This window comes from Anser anser, assembly GCF_964211835.1.
Source record: "Anser anser genome assembly, chromosome: 10".
NCBI classification, from domain to species: Eukaryota; Metazoa; Chordata; class Aves; order Anseriformes; family Anatidae; genus Anser; species Anser anser.
Genome location: NC_139730.1, coordinates 18,957,557 through 18,967,584, shown reverse-complemented (window position 1 = coordinate 18,967,584; position 10,028 = coordinate 18,957,557). Strand labels below are relative to the sequence as shown.

Genomic DNA, 10,028 nt, shown 5'->3' with positions numbered 1-10,028 from the left:
CAGGGGACTCTTCACCTTCTGTCACCCACCACTTATCGGTGTGAACACTTGGTTCAGGCCCAGCTGGTTACAAACCCTCCCCTAACATCACTTGTTCCTTTCTTAGTCTGTAACAGCACCAAAATAATTCTGAAAATTCATACCTTAGGGTGGAGAAAAAGCCTTTCTTCTGCTGCCAGAAGTCACAAGCTTCCAGCTTTGCCCAACTTGGGAATCTCCATCCAGAACCTGCCCACCTATGACTTCCAGCTGCCCCTTCTTACTCTCACTGCATGGTTTGATCATCTGCCTCCACAAGGTCTTTGTGAAGATCCTGGTGACGTCCTGCTCTTCATCCTCCCTGATGCTGTAAAAGTCTGCTTACTTCTCCTGTAGCTCTTTCATTGGGCAGCTCAGCACCTTGCCCACAGCACAGCTCCTGTGGTTAAGGCCAGCGAGTCCTCAGCTCCCAGAAGAGGCACCAGACACTCCATAGCAGCAGCATCCTTCCCCACGAGCTCCCTCCCTCTGGCACACCGGGGTGCTTTCCATAGCTGGCATTGGAGACCATGCCCTGTGGCACATCCCCACCACTACTGGGCAGTCCATGTTGTTTAGGACCAAAGTTTTGGGCCCTTTTCTTTGCCCTGCTGCATTCACCACTGATGCCTGTCAGCTGTGTGCTTGTCACCAGCTGAGAAGGGTGTTCCCACAGCAGGTGAACAGGGCCAGACAATCAGCTGGAGTTTCTGTGGGGAATCCACCTTTGCCTCTCTGCTGTGTAGTGTTTCTAGGCTGACAATACAATGAAGGCTTGCAGTTAGCTACAGTTTTTATAAAAACATTTCTTTAATTTTTCAAAGATTGCATGGCCGGGAGCAGAATACAAGGAAACACTGTTTCTGCACCTCAACAGCTACATAAATGCAGTACTTCGTTATGGTGGAACTAGTGCCCATAATGTCAGTACTAAAAAAAAAAAAAAATAAATCAATCAATTCATATTAGTTCAAGACTAGTGACTTGCACTTCAAATAACCAAGCCACAACTTATTAGAATAAACTTTTATTTACTGCTCTCAGGATCCTTATTTTATACTTTAAAGTATGCAACAAATACTGCTACATTCAAATCTATACAGATTTACTGATATATCATTCATGTTTTTACAAAACTGCATATAGATTTGGGAAATCTGTATAAGTTACCTCTATTTACATGTAGTATTCTCAGCTCTAACAACCTAGTCAAAGAATAAAACAAAGTGGGATTTTAAATATCCCGTAAGACCCATTACTTTTGTTACATAATTTACATATTTTTTAATAGAGATGTGCTACACGTCCTTCTTGCATATTTGTAAAGACTGTGACTAAACAGAAATTTGCTGGCCAAAGCTAGATACTGTCATATCCTCAGATCATATTGGTAACAAAATGTTCAAACTAGAGCAAGACAGGTATATAATTTTTTTCTTTTAGAACCAAGTTGGCAATTCATTTTAACCAGCACTTGCTCAAAAAAAAAGTTAAAATTAATACAAAAAATTACATTTACAAAAGAAATCAAACTGATATTTATATGACAAATTGATCTACAATAAATTGCACATTGTTGGTTATGACTTTGGTTATACTGTATTAACAAGTTTGGTTTCTAGACTAACAGTGGAGAAAAAATATAAAAACGTAGCTATAGAAACTAGCATAACCTGTAAACATATTACAGAACCAAATTCTGCCCCTGGTTACATGTGCATAACCGCTGTACAGTTCTGAGAAGTTTGCACATATCAGACTGCTGAACTTGGCCCAGAAAACCCTGTAAACATGTTCTTTATTGTTATGTAGTGCAATACTGCAAGAATGGATAATAAAGGCCTCTAACTACCAGTAACTAATACTCTGTGATACTCATAAAAATTTTGCTTTAAGATTAGTTTGTTGCAAAAAGGCTGAATTGAAAACATCCATCACTGAACTACAAATTTATCCAAAAAAAGTGATGAACACTCAATAAATCAATGACAGTATACAAATTCAGACAAAAAAAGGATATAATTTCTCATTACAAATCAGACTTATGCTGCTTGTGTCTTATAAAAATTCCTGATTTTGTTACAGTTTTAACAACAGCAAGATAGAAACACATTTTTAAAAAAATGTGTAAGCAAGTCAATGTTCTGCAAACTGATGGCTGATGATGCAAATAAATGCTTTACAATGTTTTACCTAATATGCTGAATTATAAGGTGCTTTGGACAGATCTGTAGCAAACAGCCTGAAGCAGCACAGATGATGATATTGCAGTACACAAAGTGTGTGTGTGTATTTTTAACTGATTAATAATTTCAGTTGTTTCTCTTAAAGCAGCAATTCAAATTTACAACCTCTGCAAAGATTTCTTCACAGTTTTACTTCAGTAGTTTACTGCAGGACAGTCTGTCAAATACTGTAAGAGGCAACTGCTTAAAAACACTTTAGTTTTTGACTTACTTGGTACTGGCCCATCCAATGTATATATTGTAGTTATCAGCAAAGTACACAAAACTGTGGAAATGGCAATATGCATTTTCGAAAGTTAGTGAATTTTTTAATACTTATTTTACAAGTGATATTATGAAGATTTAATATCCATGTGGCTAAATACAACGGTAGTCCCTGGAAAATTCAAATCTGTTTGTAAACCCTTGAAATGAAGTTGCAGCACTGGACCGATAAAATTTTTGTCTGTGGCTTAATCAACCCCATCAAAACCCTGAGTATTTTCAATCGCTAGAAGAAGTTTATCCCATAAATCTTCAAAGGAGTCATAAGGAGGCAAATCCAAGCGATTAAAGCTGAAAAACAGAAGAAAACTCTTAAATATTTTTATCACTAACTTAAGGACATAGTTTACCTAAATTAAATACTCACCAGGTATGAGCTCTTGGCAGTTTTTCCGGGGTACCCCACTGTTCAACTGTAAACAATTGTGGTCCATTTGAACCTGCAGGGAAGAATACTTCAATTCTCACCTAATTTCTTAATCATTAGAAATTCAAATTATGAAATATATTGTTCTTTTGTCATCCAATTCTGACTTTAGTACAGGAGCTACCTGTATGAATCAAATACAGCATATACAGTGGTCATCAATCCCAATTTACTGATACTTTTAATTATTTCTTGCTACATCTTATTTTCAAGAGACTTTTACACCTTAAACTTCAAAGTCTAAGAGCTAAAAGCATATGTATAGTATCTAGCATTGAAAATTTTATACAGAAGTTCTATAAATAAATTTTTATAATTTTTTTTTCATGTAAAAATTTAGACATGTTTATCACAAAGTGCCAAGCTTTAAAACCTGGCAGAAATTATTCACTATCTACCTTTACCTAGGCAACAACAGAGCCAAGTAACTGAGAACTTTCTGAAATGCAGTGACCATACATGTAACTCCAGAGATGTAGATAAGCACCTGAGAGAACTTGTGGCTAGCAGCTGCAGCTCCTGCTACACCTGTGTCTTCAGCAACTGTCTTACAGCATGTCATAACTGAAAGTTTCTTGAATCTATCAACCAGCCCCAAGTCAATACAAAGGGTATTTTGTAACCACTTCCTTAAGACGTTGAGAGCATTTGTGTGTCTCAAAAAAGCCTGTGTAATACAAAATCACTGTTTTGTCAGAGAACAGGAGATGATCTCTGATGTTGGGTGCTATTCTACAAGGAGACCACCAATACAAATAGGAAGCTCCGAAGAAGGAGCAGCTCTCTGCCTCTAAAATGAAAAATGTGAAATATGTTTCAGATGAGTAGTAGTAATGACAGCTGATGTATACGGCTAAAGGTACTCTACACAACACCTACAAAATTATTTTGGTTGTAGAATTCTGATAGTCACCTTTCCTTTTTTCATGACTCCTCCCAAAATTTTTTTGACTATACAAGTTACAATTGGCAGTTCAAAAAGATTTCCTTTGTGGTTTTATGGAGAAATGAAAAAACAAGTGTATACATATTCATAATAAAATTAAATGATAATGCTAATAACAAATATGCACAGTATAGCATTAACAAATAATACGACTGCACACAAAGTTGCAGAAGTAGATTTGGAAGATATTAGCCAACGCATATTAAAAAAAAACACCAGACAATACATCCCCAAAGTGAAAATAAAACAAGAAGAGGAGAAAATCCTCCCACTACTATTAGCATACACAAAAAGGCAGGAAATAGCAAACAGTGCACAGAAACTACACTATGTACAAGTTTAGTGAAAGAATTTGACAGATGAGAGCAGACACTGAGCACTTCATCCTAAAATATCGAGTGGGACGGACAGATGAGTAGTTGTGGGAATACTTCCAGCTCCATGGTTGTTCAGCACAAAGGGCTGGTTAGAAAAGGCAACTAGAAAGCAAGCCCAGAAGAAGGATGAAGCAGAGAAACAGCTTTATACCTGGCAATGCATTCTACTATGCAAGACGAAGATGAAACTTCCTTTTAACAGCTACGTGGGAGTAAGCCTGTATTTTAGCTGTCCAACTAATAAACTAATGGCTGACAAGGCAGAACGGGGGCAAAGACAAGAAATACAAACAAGAAAGCCCCATCTGTTTTGTTCCCCAGTTCTCAAATTTCGGTCGATTAGCACTCCTTTTTTATGAGCAGAAATCCCTCGCTTGACCACAAGAGGGAGATGTGCCGCTAGGAAGCAAGCCCCAAGAAACGCAGCCCAGACGTGGGGAGCAGGAACCAAAGTGGCAGCCCGGCAGCAGCAAAAAGCCACGTACCAACACGGAGCGCTGAAGAACCACCTACAGTTCTTCAAATACAAGCAGGTACTGGAAATGTGATTGTGCTCAATACTGGGGTTTTGTGAGGATGGCATGCTGAACACAGTAAAGCAGAAATAACTGTAAAAGAAAGAAACAAAAAGCACTGTGCAAGACAACTGCTCATTGAATTTTTCATCAGGAGTGAACAGAACTAGAGAAATGCCAGAAGACTGCCTAAGGATATCCCAATCCCCGGGCAGCAGGGAGCTAAGAGCTTCAACAGTTTCTTTCCATATATCATTCCTTAATTCCACCTCTGGCAGTATTTTTAGATAAATAAAAAAAATCCCAGAGGCAGCAGAATTTTGATCAAGTTCCATTGTGATAAACACGTACTGCAGCTCCAGCAGTACCATAGATCAGGTGCAACAGCAGACACGCCTCAAGTCTGCTGCAGAAACTGTCCTTCTTATCGGAACTCACAAGTCATTCACTGATGGAATGGAAAAAAAGGTAAACCAAGTATTTAAGATGAAAATGATGACAGGGTGAAATGGGGAAGGTGAAATAACGGCTGGTATTTGTTCATAATTCTGCTGTTTCATAAATCACTGTCTCGTTTACAAAGAAGGAAATGTTTATTCAATGTTCACTCATTTGCATTCACATTTTAGCCTTAATAAAGTAGTCTAGCAGAAAACATAGTAGCCGATGGCAGTTGAAAACAGATTTCCCAGAAGCAAAAACATCCCCACCCTTTGTGGGCTGTCCTATCTGCTTGCCCACAGTCTTACCACAGTGGGCTTTCTGGCTTTGCTATTAAAGTCTACTCCCCACGGCCATCTGCTTGTTCCACCCTCCCTATGGTAGGTTCGCTACTTCTCCTTTGGCTTTATGTTTAACCCATGTCATTTCAGTAGTCCAATTCACAGTATATCCTTACAAACAATTCTATCTAAGTGCAGCTTGTGGGCAGGTAAAAGCAGTTAGGGAACTCAAGAATCTGCAGTTAACTGCTGATGCCAGCGTCTTTGCACCTTATGCAACAGAATCTTCTTCAAGCTGAATAAAGTGTTAAACAGGGATTTTTGCAGCTCTTTAGACCTTCAAAATCTAGATTCATTGGAAAAGTCCTATACATTTAAAAACTCTGAAGAAGAGAATTAAAATGAAATATTTCTAACACATGGGAAATGTGTGTGTGATCTAAGTGAGTCTTTGCTAACTTTTCTTCTTATACCTGTCAGAATACATTCATTTTAAAGCAGAAATCAAAAAAGAAATGTTTAATGACAAATATTGTGAAAACTTCAGTATCATGTTTTGTTAATTAACTGTGAACACAATCGTATGTACTCACCATACAGCTCAGCAAACCCATTCATAGGTACACGTGATGTGCCAGTAACAAATTGCAGTAATCTTATTCTCTTTTCAGAGTCCATCATTAAGACTGCCTATGTACGATAATTAAAATTAAAGATTTAGTTGAGGTTTAAATTATGATTTTACATAGAAGATTTTTTCTTTATTTTACATATATATAAGAATATATGTATATATATAATGATGTCGTCTACTTCTTTGCCTATTGCTAAAAGCCATTAAGTCAATTTTTAATGGCACTAATGAGAACACGGTTGCTCATTTTGCAAGCTGTAAAATACTTCCCTTGAAGATTCTGCCTCTATATTTTTTTTTAAGTTTCTTGATGTTATGAACTAGCAGCCAAATTCCTGTTTTATCAAACAGAAGACTTTAATGCCTCCTTAGTATAGCAATGCCACAGAAAACTACACAAAAATATTCAACCCCAGACTTTTTTTTTTTTTCTTGGAAAAGGTAAGTTATCAGTAGCTTATTATATTCTTACTGTGCATCTCATGTATGGTTTTCTTACCAACTTTCTCAGGAGTTTTAGTGTACAAATATTTACCTAACTACTGGTGAATCACATGATAACCTAACATAGCTGAAAGCTGAAAAGCAGCAGCTTTTGAACAGGTTTTCTTGTTAAAATAAAATAAAAAAAAAAAAGAATTTCATGATACCTTCCAGAACCATTGTATTACTTGATGGTTTACGCTGTAGCCATTTTTGTATTTTGTATGTAGTTTCCAATCAGCCACATCCACATCTCCCAGTCCACACATTAACAACTACATAAATAGGAAAAAAAAAAAAAAACACAAACAATCAAACCAAGGAAAGTGTAAGTCAGTAACATTAACTTCCAGCATATTTGTTTTCCTTTCCATGATATACTTACCTCCAGCTCATTTTCATCAAAAATTTTAATCAGATCCTGAGGTATTAGTTCAAAAAAGCCCTAAAAAAGGTGAAGGAAGTTTTTAAAATCAAGTTAACAATATTTAAGCAGCTCCGTTTACTAAGAATTATATTTTAGTTATAGTAAATAGAGTCTAGGCTTATGTTTATCAAATACAGATCTTTGGACACCAGCAATCCCCTGTGTGATTACAGTACACTTAATTCTGACATATTTCACATTTCTTTACTGTGCTCCACTCAATGGTGAACATACAACTTTGAAAGTCATATATGTAATATTACTTATACAAATATGGATAAGCCAACTAGTTTAATTTAATCCTATTAGTCTGATCTCATTTTTATTTTTTCAGAATTCATTAAATAATTTGCACTACTGCTAAAGCTGTCAGCCAGGATTGAGTAATAAGCCAACTTTTCAATATGAATTAAACAATTCAGTAAACATTTATCAAAATTACTTAAGACTGAGAAAATTCAAAAAGTGCCACTGCCTTTTTTATACCTGTAACAAAGCTATCCGTGGGTCTTTACGATGTCATTCTAAGAAATTTTTCTTAAGATTACATGCAACAAATTCTAAAAATGTCTTTTGTATTTAAAATTATACCTCTTTAAAGGCTGCCATTTGTTTCTGTACTCTGCTCACAAATCTCCACTGTATTACAAGACTGTAAAAAAAATTGAACATTTTAAATAAAAACAATTTATACACAAAACAACTTGATTTTGTTACTATAGCCAACACATAACCCCAATTATCAGAGGGGCTATCCAGGAAGATATATTGCACAGTGACCACTACTTACTGAATATAGTCTCTCTTGTTCTTGTTGGTGACAACTATTTCTGATCCACCACTTTTCAGTTCATGTTGATGGGTCTAAATTTGGTACATAGAATTAGCCTTTTATGAGATACATACATAACAATTCATGCATTAATATTAGGTAATTTAGGTAACTTTGAATACAGAATTTGCAATCTGTGAGAAACAGAACCTGTTTCACAGGTCGCTTGAATAAATGGATTTTTTTTTCCTAATGTATTATTCAGGGACACCAGACTACAGTGTGGCGATGCTGATTTTCTTAGACCTGCTCCAGTGATTGGAGCTGCTCTTAAATTTGTACACAGGTTTTCAGTAGTGCTGGCTTCACTAACTGCACATCCAATTACCAGGCCTTTTTTCCAAATTTCCAGGAAAAACACTTACAGAACAGTTCCAGCCATTGCTCCAGTAAATAAGTGAATCTATATGCATATCAGTTACTTAATGATTCATACCACCAGCACCTCAGTAGACAAATACCTGATTTTCCTATTTATTACAAATGCACTTTTTCATGCTCCTACTTAGGATCTACTTTAGTTATACAAGACCGCAAAGGCTTATTATCCTACTTAAATCTCACTGGCACCTGTAAGTTGGAAATACCTATGGTATTTCTATGTGACCTGCATCTCAGACAACATTCTACATAACACTAAACTGGTTTATTCCATAGTTATCTTGTACAGCTTAAAACAAACAAACAAAAAACCCCACCCACACTATTATTACCTCTGAGGGAAATTTACAACTCCAGTCATTTCCAAAAGGGCACATACTTTCAGTGAATCATGTAAGAACAATCTATCCCCTAGGTTAAGTAATGGGTATATGGATATTTTAGTCTTAGTTGCATTCACAGCAACAGCTAGCTACATTTCAACGCAAGTATTAAGAAAAAAGCATAAGCAATTGTTTTTAAGGCTGTGCTTATTCCCAAGTCACGTCACTGCCAGACTAACAAAGCACTGAATGAGTATGTGCCAGCTAAAGGAAGAAGCTGAGTAAACAAACCAACATGACTGAATGATGGATATTTTTTTTAAGGTGTTCTTAATACCATAAAGATTAAATCAGCTAATTTCACAGGTCAAATGTTTTGTTTCATTTGTCTATTCTGCTTAACATAAGCATACTAACCTGTCCAAAAAGTTCTTCATCAACTATAAATCTAAGGTCCAGCTCTGCTGGATCATTTTCAAGAATCCATCTCAGAGAATTGTAATATTCACTATCCTAAAAGAGAAAATTGCAAGTTTAATGAATTAATACAGAAGATTTATCTGAAGTAGACACAGCAAAAATCAGTGTTTCTTGAACTAATACCAACTGGATTAAAAAACTTCTCGTCTTTTGCAGACCAAGTGCAATAGTGATTTCATTATATTTAACTGTCAAAGCCAACAACAAATACTTCCCTACTGAAGGGAGAAGAATTATGTTTCAAGGACCTTGAAAAGCAGATATATTGGAAAGCTTCTAGCAATGAATCCTCAACAGAATAGTGTATAGCTTAAAATTTGGGGAAAAAATGTGAAATAAGAACATATTTAATTGCATTTTATATATGACAAACATTTTCCAAGCATAAACTATAGATCAGATTTTCTCCTGTTTCTTTCATTTACTATCGTCAATATTCTCATGGGGACATGACAAACTAGAACATAACATTCCCTTTCCAGATACAGTACTACATGGGGTCTGGTCTTTTGCATTAGGAAAAGCTTCTGTTTCAAGAAGCACAGATGTACAGGACAATGATGGGAAACCTTTCAGTGTTTGGTGTCAGGTTTAGTTTTAAAATAACTATGCCAGTCTAACTACTTTGGTGCCAAAAGGTGGCACTAGTACGAATGGTGTTCCAGCATAGGCCTTTGAAGAGGCCTATGAGGTTTACAAACTGATGTAATGCCTAGCTGGTACCTGGGTATTTATTTTACACATATTTGAGCTCACGTCTTCTACAGCTCTGATGTAGGCATTCCTGCTACAGTACAGCTAGCTCATCAAAGAACAACGGCCAAATGAAAAGAAATTCCATCAGGATTCAAACTGGATGCACAAGCTAGTAATTCTGAAAAAGGCTGCTCAAATTTAAGTATGAGAGGAGTGCTGTCAGTTTGACAATGATTATATTTAATCGTTAATGTCTC

At 36.2% G+C, this 10,028-nt stretch overlaps 1 protein-coding gene across 2 annotated transcripts in view; it reads right to left on the bottom strand.

The window, feature by feature from the left end:
• Positions 1-1,029: 1,029 nt before the first annotated feature.
• The window catches only part of NEDD4 (NEDD4 E3 ubiquitin protein ligase), a 56,192-nt gene continuing 47,193 nt past the window's right edge, over positions 1,030-10,028 (bottom strand). For both annotated transcript variants that reach the window (XM_083849970.1, XM_083849969.1), the window contains 8 exons: positions 9,013-9,108; positions 7,850-7,923; positions 7,651-7,711; positions 7,018-7,077; positions 6,800-6,907; positions 6,109-6,205; positions 2,896-2,968; positions 1,030-2,819 (listed from right to left, as the gene is read on the bottom strand). In XM_083849970.1, the coding sequence (XP_083706096.1) occupies positions 2,717-2,819; positions 2,896-2,968; positions 6,109-6,205; positions 6,800-6,907; positions 7,018-7,077; positions 7,651-7,711; positions 7,850-7,923; positions 9,013-9,108 (672 nt within the window). In that variant the 3' untranslated portion in view covers positions 1,030-2,716. The remainder of the gene's footprint in view (positions 2,820-2,895; positions 2,969-6,108; positions 6,206-6,799; positions 6,908-7,017; positions 7,078-7,650; positions 7,712-7,849; positions 7,924-9,012; positions 9,109-10,028) is intronic.